General features: G+C 51.9%; 2 protein-coding genes across 2 annotated transcripts in view; one reads left to right on the forward strand and one right to left on the reverse strand.

Moving 5' to 3' along the window:
- Positions 1–1,485: 1,485 nt before the first annotated feature.
- Positions 1,486–14,725, reverse strand: LOC116941470 (uncharacterized). The gene is made up of 3 exons (XM_076066252.1): positions 12,082–14,725; positions 4,523–5,004; positions 1,486–4,014 (listed from the first exon to the last, which is right to left on the reverse strand). The coding sequence occupies exons 1-3, from the start codon at positions 12,440–12,442 to the stop codon at positions 3,184–3,186; spliced, it is 1,674 nt and encodes a 557-aa protein (XP_075922367.1). The 5' UTR covers positions 12,443–14,725; the 3' UTR covers positions 1,486–3,183.
- Positions 14,726–15,252: 527 nt separating this feature from the next.
- The window catches only part of LOC116941469 (uncharacterized), a gene marked incomplete at its 3' end in the record, with an annotated part of 127,260 nt that continues 125,329 nt past the window's right edge, over positions 15,253–17,183 (forward strand). The window contains exon 1 of the mRNA XM_032952583.2: positions 15,253–15,377. The remainder of the gene's footprint in view (positions 15,378–17,183) is intronic.

Consider the following 17,183-nt stretch of genomic DNA (forward strand, 5'->3'; position numbering starts at 1 on the left):
TACAGTACACACACTATATATACAGGGTGTACACACACACATAGACATATACTAGACATAGACACACCATATATACAGGGTGTACAAATAGACATAGTTACTAGGCACACATACACGTTCGTACATTGTATATATTATACAAGCGTTCGTTGTCCAATGATCATGTGGTTGGAGTAAGTGGCGTTCGTTCTGACTGACCGTGATGGGATGGATCAGGGGTATTCGTCCATCCTTAAAACGATTCCTTCTCTCGGACAGGACAAATCAAAATCAGCTCTTTAATCCTTGATGCACACGTGATTTTCGGGTAAGGCCACGTCATGATCTGGCCACGTTTGTGTCGTCAAGACCTTGCACCACCCGACACAGCACGCACGTGTGCGAGCAGTTTAACGACGGGCCGAGCATTCTCCGCTCACTCGAGTCGGGGAACAACGCTCACTGCCGAATTCAGAAATGAGATTTAAACAAAAAATCGTAAATAAAGTCGCTTTCGGGACGCAGCGATTGAGTTGTAAGTGGAATTTTCAAAGGGAAATTCACCCCCTTTGTAGGACGGGCTGTCCTCAAAAATATTAATCCACACGTGACCGATTTCATCCTATGACGAAATGTTATAATCGGGACGTTACGGTGAAAAATGTACGGGTTTTAAACAATAACCGGTTCGGAATGTGTATGAACCGTAGCGATTGGTAAGTTATTTTCCAACGTGCAACCCGCACGGCGGCCTGTGACAGTCACTCAGCTGATCCGAACACATCCGATCGACATGCGTGTCTAAGTACCGATACAAATCCCCCCCCGTACAACCTTCAACGGACTTGACACAGATATTCTGCTGTGACTATTCCACCTGAAGACGGAAGCTTGTGTTGCCTCCGAAACGTCGTGATTTAATTGAGTTGTTTTCTTTTCTTTTACCTACGTGACTTTACCGAAAAAAAAACAAAGAATATATACTTCAACGGACTGTTTGAGCAAGTGCTGTTAGCGAATCTATGAAGGCGGTAGGGTGCACACTCAGGGTTGATGTCGCCACGCCCGGCCGCCTTGCTGTCCCCAGTGCGAATGTTCACACCGCACCAGGTACTTTACTCATTTCAGGTTGAGTCGACCTAGCGGATCCCTCGGACCAATTACTGGTCGTGTGTGGGAATCGAACTCGGATCGCCGGGTTCGTAGTGCAGCGCGCTAATCACCGTGCCACCGCTCCGCCCTAGACACACACATATATAAATATATATGTAATATATATAAATATATAATAGACCCGACTCTTCTGACGAGCCCAGACAGCCGAAATCCAGAGTGTTGCGTGTGGAAGCCCGATAAGTTGATGTGCTAAATCTAAATATATTTTATTTATCTGTAAGAAAGCCCGAGGTGGAGTTATTTATTTGTTTGTTTTTTCAGATTTTTTCGCACAAACGCTCCACTACGGGTATCGGGCACTCGGGGTGAAATCACGCATCGACTAACAGCATCGACTAATAGCATCGTTTATTTAAAATCAAGATAAATAACATCAAATCATCAGCATCTGTGGTGTGGGCGCTATCCTTTATGTAGCTGTTGTGTGCTGATGTGTACTACTGTGTATGCTGCTGTATGTGCTGTGTGTACTGCTGCTGTGTGTACTGCTGCTGTGTGTACTGATACTGTGTGTACTGATACTGTGTGTATTGCTGTGTGTGCTGCTGTGTGTGCGGCTGTGTGCACTGCTTTGTGTACTAATGCTGTGTACTGATCCCGATTGAGTGATTAATTTACAGTGTCATGTTTCACTATTCGGACCGTGACGCCGTTTCGTCACTGGATCTTAAATGTTAAATTGTGAAGCCATCATCTTACGTGCGATGAAGAGGGTCTACTTTCCGAAACGTCGCCTATTGTATGTATATATGTGTGTTGAATTTCTGTACAGTTAAGCATATTTTATTGTTAATACATAGACCGCAGTATTAATCAGGGCGGCCTGATTAATACTGCTGCCCGGAGTCGAACCGCGAAGCTCTGCACCAAGCGGGCAGCGAACGCCCCCACGAAGCGTGCCGGGGAGACTGCGCGCGCGGTCAGAGTCCTCGTGGCGAGGGTCGCACGCCGCTCGTTCACGCCGCTCATTCACGGCCACTCGAGGCCGCTGTCCGCTCACCACAGCGGCGACTTCCTTCGCGCCCTTAGCAGGAATTGAACTCGACGATTGTAAAAGTGTGCATCACGGGTCGAGTCCCGATCATCCACCGGACCCCAGCGGGGAGCGTCATCGCACGCGTACTTGACAAAAGCACAAAAATACAAAGATCCTCCGTGTAGCCTCTACAGACTGTCGGGACAAGTGCCATGAGTAGTGAACGCCTATTAAGGCATAAAGCCACACGCACGTGTGCAGGGACCTCCCGTTTATTAGTGCGGTCCACGGGGACCGTGCTGTTAGCGAGCACCCATGAAGATAACCAACACTGCACAACCACACAATACAAATATCCCCCTGTGTAGCCATGCAGACTGCTAGGGCAAGTGCTGTTAGCGAGCACCTATTATGGCCGGCACTGCACACGTACACGCACGCCGGATTCACACTGGGGAGTCGACAACGCGGACTGAGTGTGTGCGTGGGACTCTTTCCAGGAGCGTCGAGGAATTCACCGGCCTACATTTAACATGGCCTGGTTCTGCTGATGAGAGCCAGAATGTCGAAACGGTTCAGCGTTTGCTCTCTTTAAAACACACAAAGCCAGAGTGATTCCATGCTGTTCAAATAAGCATCGAGACATTGGCGCTAATCTATTTAAAGCCCTGAAGAGCCAGTGGTGGGATTTCCACATTCATGTGATGGGGGCGAGTCATTCCATAGGACAACCACTGTTGACTTTCCCCACAAAGTGTAACTCATTTTATTGGCCCCCGGCGTGAAGGAGGGATGATGATGGGCTGAGTCAGCCTCCCACCCCGACCAGGTTGTGAACTCGCGACACCGCTTGCTGCTGGCCACGTGTCTTTTGGAGAGGCTGCTGCTGGTGGTGGTGGTGGTGCTGGTGGTGGTGGCCCGGCGTGGTGTCCGGTCTACCCGGAGGGGGAGACTCGGGGGTGCTGCGGACTCCTCATTAAGTCTACGACGAACGAGGGTGGACGATCTCCCCCCTCCGCGGTTTTTCACCTCCCACACCGCCGGGGCCGTCCTCACCGCTTCTGCTGGAAGGGAGCCGTGAACGCGTGGCTCGGCTGCTGGACCTGGAGAAGCGAGGGCCCCGCAGGCCCGGGCCTCCAATACGCGGGCAGCTGTAGCAGTGCTGCAGCCAGCGGAAAGGCTTGCTGATGATACTGCTGCTGATGATGGTGAATGGGTGCCAAGGAGGCGAGGTCGCGCTGCAGCGATCGCGCGGCTCCGGGTATCGGGAGCAGCGCGCGAAGGTCCCCGAGCCCCGGGGCTCCAGCGAGAGCTCCGCACAGGGGTCCGTATTGGGGTCCAGATGGGAGGCCAGCGAAGGCTCCGGCCGTGTTGGCCGGGCGGCCTTCGGGGGGGTCCCCACAGACCCCCTGCGTTTCCTGCACGAGGACGCGCACAGCCACCCTGCGCGCCGCGGGTACGGACAGCTGCTGCACCACCTGCTGCTGCTGATGATGATGATGATGACGTTGCTGCAATTGCTGCTGCAGCTGTAGCCGGTAGTGCTGCAGGGCGTGGAAGTGGTGGTTGCCGCTGCGGTTGAGATGTTGGTGGTGGTGTTGCTCCAGCGCGCACAGGGTCGCCTGTTGCTGCTGCTGCTGCTGGAGGTGGTGGTGGTGCTGGAGGTGGTGATGGTGCAGTGCACTCCCTGCCGCCGCCGCCGCTGCTGCTGCTGCCGCCGCTGCTGCCGCTGCCGCCACGTGTCGCCGCTTGGTCTTGTAGCGCCGGTTCTGGAACCAGATCTTGACCTGGGTCTCCGTGAGGCCGAGCGTGGCGGCCACGTCGGCGCGCTCGGGACCCGAGAGGTAGCGCTGCTGGCTGAAGCGACGCTCCAGCTCGAACACCTGGTGCGCCCACAGCGACAACCACAACAACGACAACAGTGAGAGTGGAGTGGTAGTGGGGGGCAGCTGAGCGTGAGTGGAGGGGTAGTGGGGGGCACCTGAGCGTGAGTGGAGGGGTAGTGGGGGGCACCTGAGCGTGAGTGGAGTGGTAGTGGGGAGCACCTGAGCGTGAGTGGAGTGGTAGTGGGGGGCACCTGAGCGTGAGTGGAGTGGTAGTGGGGGGCACCTGAGCGTGAGTGGAGGGGTAGTGGGGGGCACCTGAGCGTGAGTGGAGTGGTAGTGGGGGGCACCTGAGCGTGAGTGTAGTGGGGGGCACCTGAGCGTGAGTGGAAGGGTAGTGGGGGGCACCTGAGCGTGAGTGGAGGGGTAGTGGGGGGCACCTGAGCGTGAGTGGAGTGGTAGTGGGGGGCACCTGAGCGTGAGTGGAGGGGTAGTGGGGGGCACCTGAGCGTGAGTGGAGGGGTAGTGGGGGGCACCTGAGCGTGAGTGGAGTGGTAGTGGGGGGCACCTGAGCGTGAGTGAAGGCCGCTCGGGACCGCTTCTTCCGAGGGAGGGGGTCCCCCCCGCGCGGGGTCTCGACCACTCTCGATGGGCTGCTGCTGATGCTGCTGCTGCTGCTGATGCTGCTGCTGCTCCTGCTGTTGATGCTGTTGCTGCTGCTGCTGATGCTGCTGGTGTTGGCGATCCCACCGCTGTTCCTGATGCTGCTGCTGCTGCTGCTCCTGCTGTTGCTGCTGCTGCTGATGCTGCTGGTGTTGGCGATCCCACCGCTGTTCCTGATGCTGCTGATGATGCTGCTGCTGTTGCTGCTGATGACGCTGCCGATGATGCTGCTGATGCTGCTGGTGTTGATGCTGCTGCTGTTGACGCCGTTGCTGCTGATTATGCTATTTGTGATTTTGCTGTTGGTGATGCTGCTGATGATGATGCTGCTGATGCTGCTGCTGATGCTGGGTACTCGTGAATTCACGGTGGAGGAAGTCGCGTGTCCTGTACGCGCACACGCACGCAACCATTTTATGCAGGTGAGAGTCCAAGAGAGCAGAACAGAATCGCATTGCAAGAGTGAGTGGGTGAGTGAGGGGTGAGTTGGTGAGTGAGCGGGTGAGTGGGTTAGTGAGCGGGTGAGTGGGTGAGTGAGCGGGTGAGTGGATGAACGAGCCGGTGAGTGAGTGGATGAGTGAGATGATGGGTGAGATGGCGGGAAAGTGGGTAAATGATTGAGGGAGATGAAGAGTGAGTGACTGAGTGAGCGGGTGAGTGAACGGGTGAGTGGACGGGTGAGTGAACCGGTGAGTGAGCGGTGTGATGGTTGAGATGGTGCGTGAGGGAAGACGGTGAGTGAGTGAGTGAGTGTGTTGAGGTTTCAAGGTGACTCTGTGTGTATTCAGGGTGAGAACTCAGGAGACCAGGATACGGAGTGGCCTGGCTCACCACTGCCGCAAAATCACAAAGCGAAATCAGAACAAACCCAAAATCGACTACCACGTGGGAAACCACAAATAGCGCACAGACGAAATGAATCGTTGTGAAATCAAATCTGAGCGCGGCCACAATAATAACAACCACTAAGTGGCGGTGACATCACAACGGCGCTTGTGCCAGGCTCGGTGCAATATGAGGCCACGTGAAGTGTCGAAGGCCCACTGGCAGGTCACGGAACAGACCCAGGTGCCCAGAGTTGACTGACCGAGACGACTGGCAGATTCACCACCGGTGCTCCCCACTGTGCCAACTTTCTGCGTTTTAGCTGCCCGGCCCTCTGCTCGTTGTTGTGAGCGTCGCTCCTAGGGCCACTATCGATCCCCCGTATAGCCTGAACAGACTGTTGGAGCAAGTGCTGTTAGCGAGCACCTATGAAGGCCGGCACGGCACACGAGGGGGTGGATGTGCAGCATCACGCTCGGCCGCCTTTGTGTCCCTAGTAACGATGTTTACACACCGCACCTGGCACTCATTTAAGGCTGAGTCGACCTAGGGGAAGCCCAGGGCCGGTTCAGTTAATTGTCACCGGTGCTGACCGTGAGCGGGATTCGAACCCGGGTGATTGGGATTGTAGCGCGGCGAAGCGCTAACCACTAACCCACCGCTCTACTTTAATAAATTAAAATAACATCGCGAGTAACGTTCGTTGTTATTATGGTAATAGTAATATCCTCTATACCACTGGATTTTATCTTCGATCTCTGCTGTGTTCTCCCCCGCACCCATGCACGTGTTGTTTCGTCTCTCTCTTGTCTCTCTCTTGTCTCTTGTCTCTCTCTCTCCACCACCACCACGTGCCTTTTCCTTCGTGTTGTGCGCGGTGCTTTTAGCGCCACAGCGCGTGGATTTGTAGCGTTTATTTTCATTTGTTTGCTGGTGACTGTGTAATTCACATCGAAATCGCCACCAGTGCTGTTGCTGCTGGCGGTAATAAAGTTGTTTTAAAAGTCTCTGTCGTCTCTCTCTTGTGTCTCGTACCATTTGTGGCGTTGGTGTGGTTTGCGATGTTCAGCGGTTTATAATAAATGTTACATGAATGACGATGTGTATATGTATATATGTCAAAATGTGTGTGTGTGCGTATATGCGTGGTGAGAAGTTGTGCAGCGGAGAGTGCGCTGCACGAGGAACTCGGCAATCAGAGGACGAGTCCCGCTCACGGTCAACATCGGTTATAAATGATCTGAAACGGTCCTGGACCTCCCCTAGGTTGATTCAGCCTCAAATTCATTCCTGATGCGGTGTGTAAGCATCGTCATTATGAAGACAAAGGCGGCCAGGCGTGGTGGTGGTCACCCACCCCCTCGTGTGCCGTGCCGGTCTTCATCGGTGCTCGCTAACAGCGCTTTCCCCAAAGGTCTGTTAAGACTTTACGGGGGGTTTGTCTGTACGCGTATATATATACACAGTTCTTGTGATCGTGCTGTGTGTGTGGGCCTCACGCTGTGGTTCGGTTGCCGTGAGAGCTCCCTCGCGTCTGTTGGGAATGTCACTGAGCGACGCGGAGAGGAACGCGTGGATCAGGGAACGCACCGGGTCGGGATTCACAATCAATGTGTTTGGGTAAAATCGCCGCGTAAGTAAAATGTGTGTGGTAAACCCTCCTCCACCCGACAGCCAATCAACAATGTTGTCACGTGATGAATATTCGTGCCTACACATTACCGTGTCAGCACCACCACCGAAAGCCACCGCGTTCGTGAGTTATAATAATTATCAGTGGAGGAACGTGTCCTGTCCACCGCTGTGCGTGTGGTGCTGTGAACAGGACACGGGCACACGGAGACTCCTCGACGCACCATGCAGCAGCAACTCGCCGTGACGAGTGTCGCTCTCCGTGTGGATGGCTCTGTAGGTATTCGTGTATTTTAGGGAGTACTCTCGGTATCTGCTGTGTAATTTAGAGTGACCGGTTGTGCGTTTGGTAAGCGGGTACATTTGGTGAGGAACGGTGGCGCAGTGGTTAGCGCGGTGAGCTACGTACTTGGCGACCCGAGTTCGATTCCCGCGCAAGCGCAGCACCAGCAACGATTATCTAAATGAATGCCTGGTGCGGTGTGTGAACATCGCCACTCGGGAGACTAATGCGGCCGGTGGTGGTGCTGGTCACCCAGCCCCTCGTCACCCAGCCCCTCGTGTGCCATGCCGGGTGCTCGCTAACAGCAGTTGCCCCAACAGCCAGTTAAGGATTTGTGTGTGTATCTTATATACATACACAAGTGCCTGGTAGCGTGGGCTTTCACGCTTTCCATCGGCTGTAGCGTCTTTCTCCACGGGAGGCGAATTACTCGGTTCACAGATGATGATAATGGTGGTGATGCTGCTGGTGTTGAGTGGGGGGCTCTCTCAGCTGCCCCCCCCCCGGGCTGAACCCGCTCAGCTTCTGCGCACTCAGCGCGCTGCGGCCCAAACTCGGAGTGAAAACGGCGCTCGCAATTGTCACAACCACGACCATCACACACACACAAACACACACACAAACACACACGAGTCTACACACACATACACACAAACAAACACACACAAATACACACACACGAGTGTACACACACATACACATACATACACACATACACACAAACACACACACACGAGTGTACACACACATACACACAAACACACACACGAGTGTACACACACATACACACATACATACACACATACACACACACACGTGTGTACACACACATACACACAAACACACATACACACAAACACACACACAAGTGTACACACAAACACACACATACACACACAAACACACACACGAGTGTATACGCACACAAACACATACACGAGTGTATACACACACATACACACACGAGTGTATACACACACATACACACAAACGCACACACACATACACACACATACACACAAACACACACACACGAGTGTATACACACACACGTGTACACACACACAAACACACACACATACACACAAACACACACATACACACAAACACACACACACGAGTATACACACACACACAGACACACACAGACACTCACACAGACACACACACACAGGCACACACAGACACACACAGACACTCACACACACAGACACACACACACACGCGGGTGCGGGCAGCAGAGAAGCCACACAGTTACCGTGAAGCAGTTAAACTCTCTAGTTCCACTGGAACATCACCACAATACACATCACCAGCCAGTTACGACCACTACCCCTATACCGTGTGTGTGTGTGTGACGTGTACGTTTGACCTGTGTGTGTGACGAGTGTGTGCAATGTGTACATATAACGAGTGTGTGTGTAATGTGTACATATAACGAGTGTGTGTGTAATGTGTACATATAACGTGTGTGTGTAACGAGTGCGTGTAGTGTAACGAGTGTTTGTAACGAGTGTGTGTGTAATGTGTACATGTAACGAGTGTGTGTGTGTGTAACGAGTGTGTGTGTAACGAGTGTGTGTGTGTGTGTAACGAGTGTGTGTGTGTGTAACGAGTGTGTGTGTAACGAGTGTGTGTGCGTAATGTGTACATGAAAAGAGTGTGTGTGTGTAACGAGTGTGTGTGTGTGTAACGAGTGTGTGTGTGTGTAACGGGTGAGTGTGTGTGTAACGAGTGTGTGTGTAACGAGTGTGTTTGTGTAACGTGTATGTATGACGTGTGTGTGTAACTAGTGTGTATGTAAGGAGTGTGTGTGTGTGTCACGTTAGCACAATGTTCGTCTTTGTGTGTAACTGTGTCACGTTCGTGTGAGTGCTAAACGTGCGCCGTGTGCGCGTGCGCGATTCTTCACTGGAATCGTCTCTCGGCAGCGGGGTTCACGTCCCACTGTGGGAACCTGCATGTCAGATTTCGTTCCGATTTTCGGTCAGAATAGCGTCCGATTTTGGTAGAGTGTTGGTAAGTTTCGGGGAAAGTTTGTTGTCCGAGTGAGGTGAATAACAAATAAAATGATCAAGACACCGATGTCAGGTTAGCGTCGGACACGTCCAAAGTTTGCTCCGCTTTTCTCTCTCCTCGTCCGAATTCTCGCGCCACTTTCACCTCGGCAATGTCCGATTGCGTCCCAGTTTCGGTCGACGTCGGCGATGGAAGCCGTTCGGTGCTGTGTGGTGGATGTCAGCGTTGATGCAGCTGCGTTGGGAGTGTGTATCGCAGTCGGGTCCCAGTGATGGTCACATGGCATGTCTGGTGAGATGTTAGTCAGAGATGTCCGAATTTGGTCTCGTTCTGGTCAGAACAATGCCAGGCTCTTGTCCGATTACACAAATTGTGTTCACGCCGCCGCTGCTGCTGCGTTGACAGTCGCGCACAGTCAACAACAATAACCACCACCAACAACAAACACCACAACCACCACCAACTACAAACACCACAACCAACAACTAACACCACAACAACCACAACCAACAACAACCTCAACACCAGCAGCTCCACGCGTTTCGTGTCAACAACAACGACATCTTTGTGGGTGGCCTCCATACCCAACAGATACATGAATAATAGGCTATGTTTCGGGCAACAGCTCTTCTGCAAAGTAACCTTATTTATTTATTGCATGCTGATTTAACGTGGAATAAAGAAGGGCCATTTCCCGAAACGTCGACTATCATGTTTCCGTAACGGCCCCCAGACGACGCCGTGACAGCACAGAGCGCGTCCCAACTCCAGCCCTGGACAGCCCCGCTGCAGAATATAGTGATGGAAATTCCACGTTCCTATGTCGGGGCGAGTCTATCTATAGAACCAGTTTTGATTTTACCAACAAAGTAGTCGCTATTTTATCGACCGTAGGAGTATAATGGGTTGAGTAAACCCCCAGGTGTGCTTTTTAAACAGGTGTCATAGTAACACAGGTATGAGGGTAAGACACAGGTGAGCTAATAAGACACAGGTGAGATAGTTAACACAGGTGAGATAGTTACACACAGGTGAGATAGTAACACAGGTGAAACAGTTACACAGGTGAGATAGTAGCACAGGTGAGATAGTTACACACAGGTGAGATAGTTACACACAGGTGAGATAGTAACACAGGTGAGATAGTAACACAGGTAAGATAGTAATACACAGATGAAATAGAAACACAGGTGAGATAGTAATACACAGGTGAGATAGTTACAAACAGGTGATATAGTAACACAGGTGAGCTAGTTACACACAGGTCAGATCGTAACACAGGTGAGATAGTAACACAGGTGAGCTAGTTACACACAGGTGAGATAGTAACACAGGTGAGATAATTACACACAGGTGAGATAGTAACACAGGTGAGATATTTACACACAGGTGATATATTAACACACAGGTGAGATAGTAATACAGGTGAGATAGTAACACACAGGTGAGATAGTAACGCACAGGTGTGATAGTAACACAGGTGAGATAGTAACACAGGTGAACTAGTTACACACAGGTGAGATAGTAACACAGGTGAGATAGTAACACAGGTAAGATAGTAACACACAGGTGAGATAGTAACACAGGTGAACTAGTTACACACAGGTGAGATAGTAACACAGGTGAGCTAGTTACACACAGGTGAGATAGTAACACAGGTGAGATAGTAACACAAGTGAAACAGTTACACAGGTGAGATAGTAGCACAGGTGAGATAGTTACACACAGGTGAGATAGTTACACACAGGTGAGATAGTAACAGGTGAGATAGTAACACAGTTGAAACAGTTACACAGGTGAGATAGTAGCACAGGTGAGATAGTAACACACAGGTGAGATAGTTACACAGGTGAGATAGTAACACAGGTGAGCTAGTTACACACAGGTGAGATCGTAACACAGGTTAGATAGTAACACACAGGTGAGATAGTTACACAGGTGAGATAGTAACACAGGTGAGCTAGTTACACACAGGTGAGATCGTAACACAGGTTAGATAGTAACACAGGTGAGATAGTTACACACAGGTGAGATAGTAACACAGGTGAGCTAGTTACACACAGGTGAGATCGTAACACAGGTTAGATAGTAACACAGGTGAGATAGTTACACACAGGTGAGATAGTAACACAGGTGAGCTAGTTACACACAGGTGAGATAGTAACACAGGTGAGATAGTTACACATAGGTGAGATAGTAACACAGGTGAGATAGTACCGCACAGGTGAGATAGTAACGCACAGGTGTGATAGTAACACAGGTGAGATAGTAACACAGGTGAGCTAGTAAGACACAAGTGAGATAGTAACACAGGTGAGACGGTAACACATAGGTGTAATAGTAACCCACAGGTGAGATAGTAACACAGGTGAGCTAGTTACACACAGGTGTGATAGTAACACAGGTGAGATAGTAACACAGGTGAGATAGTTACATACAGGTGTGATAGTAACACAGGTGAGATAGTAACGCACAGGTGAGATAGTTACACACAGGTGAAATAGTAACACAGGTGAGCTAGTAAGACACAGGTGAGATAGTAACACAGGTGAGACGGTAACACATAGGTGTAATAGTAACCCACAGGTGAGATAGTTACACACAGGTGTAGCTAGCACCCATGTGTGGTGGTAATGATGATGGGGATTTGCAATCAATGATGCTGCCGATGCTGCTACTGATGATGGTGAGGCTGCAGTACGCACCATCACGCGATCTCGCCGAGTCCAATCCCACCGGCTCCTCCTCAAAATCCTCGTCTTCCTTTTTCTGAACCTCCTCCACCTCTTCATCATCATCGTCGTCATCATCCCCCTCGTCGCTGGGGTCACGGTGGCATTCGCAGAGGTCCTTCTCGGGGTCCCCGGCTAAAGGGAGCCCCCGAATTGAGTGACGTGGGGGGTAGAACGTATCGTCATCGTCATCATCATCTCCTCCTCCTCCTCCTCGATCTCTGTCCTCCTCTTCCTCCTCGTCGCTGGAGTCGTCCCCAGGCCCGCAGTGAGAGCCGTCCAAGATGTAGCGGATCGAGAAGGGAGTCAGCGTCACCCCCTCACGACCGGCCATCGCTCAGCGAAGCACACAGAGTCACGATGCCACCACCACCAACCACCACAACTGACCACAAACACCAACAACACAACTAACACCACAACCAAACACCACGACCAATCACCATCAACACAACCACGACCAACTACCACCACCAAAATCACCACCACCAGCACCACGTCCACAAACCTCGAACTTGACCCCAGCACCACCAACCACTAACCACCACTAACCACCACCACTAACAACCACCACTAACCACCACCACCAACCACTACCACTAACCACCACCACTAACAACCACCACTAACCACCACCAACCACTACCACTAACCACTACCACTAACCACTACCACTAACAACCACCACTAACCACTACCAACAACAACCACCATTAACCACCACCACTAACAACCACCACTAACCACCACCACTACCAACAACAACCACCATTAACCACCACCACTAACAACCACCACTAACCACCACCACTACCAACAACAACCACCATTAACCACCACCACTAACAACCACCACTAACCACCACTAACCACCACCACTACCAACAACAACCACCATTAACCACCACCACTAACAACCACCATTAACCACCACCAACAACAACCACCGCCAGCAGCGCCGAGTTTCCCGCTGTGGCGCTCCCTGCCTCGACTCTCTCACCCCTTACTCTCTCACCCTTACTCTCTCACCCTTACTCTCTCACTCCTTACCCTCTCACTCCTTATCTCTCACTCTCTCACTCCTTACCCTCTCACCCTTACTCTCTCACTCCTTACTATCACACTCTCTCACCCTTACTCTCTCACTCCTTACTCTCTCACTCCTTACCCTCTCACTCTCTCACCCCTTACTCTCTCACCCCTTACTCTCTCACCCCTTACTCTCTCACTCCTCACTCTCTCACCCCTTACTCTCTCACTCCTTACCCTCTCACTCTCTCACTCCTCACTCTCTCACTCTCTCACCCCTTACCCTCTCACTCCTTACTCTCTCACCCTTACTCTCTCACTCCTTACCCTCTCACCCCTTACTCTCTCACCCCTTACTCTCACACTCCTTACCCTCTCACTCTCTCACTCCTTACTATCACACTCTCAAACTCTCTCACCCCTTACTCTCTCACTCCTTACTCTCTCACCCCTTACTCTCTCACTCCTTACTCTCTCACCCTTACTCTCTCACTCCTTACCCTCTCACTCTCTCACCCCTTACTCTCTCACTCCTTACTCTCTCACCCTTACTATCACACTCTCAGTCTCTCACCCGTACTCTCTCACCCCTTACTCTCTCACTCCTTACACTCTCACTCCTTACCCTCTCACTATCTCACTCCTTACTATCACACTCTCTTACCCTTACTCTCTCACTCCTTACTCTCTCAGTCCTTACCCTCTCACTCTCTCACCCTTACTCTCTCACCGTTACTCGCTCACCTTTACTCGCTCACCCTTACTCTCTCACTCTCTCTCACTCTCTCACTATCTACCACCCACTCTCACTCTCTCTCTCTCTCTCACTCTCTCTCACTCTCTCCCACCCACTCTCTCACTCTCTCTCTCTTTCACTATCTCACTCTCTCACTCTCTCCCACCCACTCTCACTCTCTCTTTCACTATCTCACTCTCTCCCACCCACTCTCTCTCTCTCGATCTCCCGACCGCGCCAGATTTGAGCGCTGCTCTCCAGAGGAACTCTTCCCGTGCGATCTCTCCCCCGTCTCTCCCCGAGTGGCAGAGAGCGATGGAGACCCCGGACTCTCCCTCCACCGCTCCGCGCAGAGAGATGGACACAGGAGGAGAGGGGGAGGGAGCGTTACGGGGGGCGGGAAGAGAGGAGGGAGAGGGGGGATGAGCGAGACTCTCTCTCTGTCTCACTCCGCCCACACTCACCTTGCATAACGAGAGAGAGAGCGAGGAGAGAGTTCAAGGGTGAGAGAGTGTGAGCGAGATACGGAGCAGAGTGAAAGTGAAAGAGAGAGGGGGAGACGTGGAGTCAAGAGTTAGAAAGTGCGAGAGAGTGGGGATGAGCGAGAGAGGGTTTGAGAGAAGGGAGATGGAGACAGAGAGGGTGGGGAGAGCAGAAGGATAGAGAGAGGCGAGCTGGGCTGGGATAAATAGGGGAGATGGGGGAGAGAGAGGGGAGATGGAAAAGAGGGGAGATGGGGGAGAGAGAGGGGAGATGGGGGAGAGAGAGGGGAGATGGATAAGAGAGAGAAGGAGATGGGGGAGAGAGGGAGCGTGCTACGGGAGGGAGAGGTGGAGCTAATGGGGTGAGAAGTGGGGAGCGTGAGAGAGATGGGGGCTGCCCGGGTGTGAGGAATGGAGAGAGAGCGGGGAGAGAGGGAGCGCGCGGGGGATAGCTGAGAGAGAGAGAGGAGAGAGAGGGGAGAGGAGGGAGAGGAGAGAAGAGATCGCCACGAGGCGGCGGCGATTGGGGTAACGGGGTGGTGGTGGTGGTGGTGATTGTGGTGGTTGATGGTCGTGGTGATTGTGGTGGTGATTGTGGTGTGTGGGGTGGTATGTGGGGAGCGGCGGTGTAGCGGTTTGCGCTATGCTGCGCTACGAACCCGGCGACCTCTAGGTGGACTCAGCCTCAAATGAATACCTGGTGCAATTTGTAAACATCGCCACTAGGGAGACAAAGGCGGCCGGCCGTTGTGCTGGCCACCCACCCCCTCGTGTGCCGTGCCGGCCTTAATCGGTGATCGCTTACAGCACTTGTGCCAACAGTCTGTTCAGGCTAAACGGGTGATCTTTCTCTTTGGTGGTGATTGTGGTGGTGGTGATTGTGGTGGTGATTGTGGTGGTGGTGGTTGTGGTGATCCTGGTGGTGGTTGTAGTGGTGGTTGATGGTCCAGGTGGTTGTGGTGGTTGTGGATGGTCCTGGTGGGTGCCCACGCGTCACAACTCAAGCGAAGCACCTGGCCCAGGTGAGAGTCACGTGACGGCACTGACACCACCACCACCAGCACCACCGGAGCGGCCCTGGTGGTTGCTGCCGTTGTTGTACTCGTTTTATATGTGGTTGTAGTTTAGTGGTTGTAGTCGTGTGGTTTTTGTGTGGTTGTGGTTGTTGTAATGGTTGGAGTTGTGTGGATGTAGTTGTGGTTGCTGTATTGGTTGTATTATGATAGTTGTGTGTTTGTATTCTGGTGGTTGTGGTTGTTGTATTGGTTGTATTTGTGTGGTTGTATTTGTGTGGTTTTAATTGTTGTATTAGTTGTGGTTGTAGATGTGGTTGTAGTCGGGTGGTTGTGATTGTTGTATTGATTATAGTTGTGGTTGTAGTTGTGGTTGTTGTATTGCTTGTGGTTGTCGTTGTGGTTGTGACTGTTGTATTGGTTTCAGTTGTGGTTGTGATTGTTGTATTGGTTGTAGTAGTGGTTATAGTTGTGGCTGTTGTATTGGTTGTAGTTGTGGTTGTAGTCGGGTAGTTGTGGTTGTTGTATTGGTTGTGGTTGTAGTTGTGGTTGTGATTGTTGTATTCGTTGTAGTTGTGGTTATAGTTGTGGCTCTTGTATTGGTTGTAGTTGTGGTTGTTGTATTGGTTGTGGTTGTAGTTGTGCGCACGCCTGGTCTCGCACGTCGCTTCGCGTGAGGTCGCAGTGCACGGCTCGGCCAGACGCCCCGGGCGCTTCCCGCAGCAGCGCTGTGAACGAGCAGTCACGGGGCTGCGCCTTTACATTTTAACGCAGAAACGAGGGCGGATTATCAACCACGCGGTGACTTCGCCCGCTGTGCGGTTTGTACGCCCGCGCGTGCCGACCGGGGCGTTCGCTATCCCAGTGGAATGTTACCGGTTCGTGACTGTTGGAACACTATTGCCGATTTGTTGGTTACCGTTTAACAACCCAAGTCGTCACAATGCCGGCACTCGTTTACGTCTCACACTTCACCTGTGGGATGTGCGGAACGCACGCGCGAACGTACAAACCGCACGGCGGCAGGCCCGAGGGTAAATCATCTATTGGCACTGCTGGATGGATGTCAGTGTGATGATGATGAAGATGCCTGTCCCCTGCGTGAGTCCTCCAATCCATGCATTGCTCTCTCTGTCTCAGTGTAATTCCTATCATCATAGTCTATCCACTGCTGGATGGATGTCAGTGTGATGATGATGAAGATGTCTGTTCTCTGTGTGAGTTCTCCAATCCACGCGTTTCTCTCGTAGTGTCATTCCAAACACGCGTCTCTCCATGCTTCTGTGCACTCTTCGCATGCGTGTGTGCTATAGGGGTGAGTGTGTGTTATAGGGGTGAGTGTGTGTTATAGGGGTGAGTGTGTGTTATAGGGGTGAGTGTGTGCTATAGGGGTGAGTGTGTGTTATAGGGGTGAGTGTGTGCTATAGGGGTGAGTGTGTGCTATAGGGGTGTGTGTGTGTTACAGGGGTGTGTGCTATGGGGGTGAGTGTGTGTTATAGTGGTGTGTGCTATAGGGGTGAGTGTGTGCTAGAGGGGTGTGTGTGTGTGTTACAGGGGTGTGTGCTATGGGGGTGAGTGTGTGTTATAGGGGTGTGTGCTATTGGAGTGAGTGTGTGTTATAGGGGTGTGTGCTTTTGGAGTGAGTGTGTGCTATAGGAGTGAGTGTTAAAGTGGTGTGTGCTATAGGAGGGAGCGAGTGTTATAGGGGTGTGTGCTATAGGGGTGAGTGTGTGTTATAGGGGTGAGTGTGTGTTATAGGGGTGAGTGTGTGTTATAGGGGTGTGTGCTATCGGGGTGAGTGTCTGCTACAGGGGT

This window comes from Petromyzon marinus, chromosome 11 (assembly GCF_048934315.1).
Source record: "Petromyzon marinus isolate PM22_M1 ecotype Great Lakes invasive population chromosome 11, UKy_Petmar_22M1.pri1.0, whole genome shotgun sequence".
NCBI classification, from domain to species: Eukaryota; Metazoa; Chordata; class Hyperoartia; order Petromyzontiformes; family Petromyzontidae; genus Petromyzon; species Petromyzon marinus.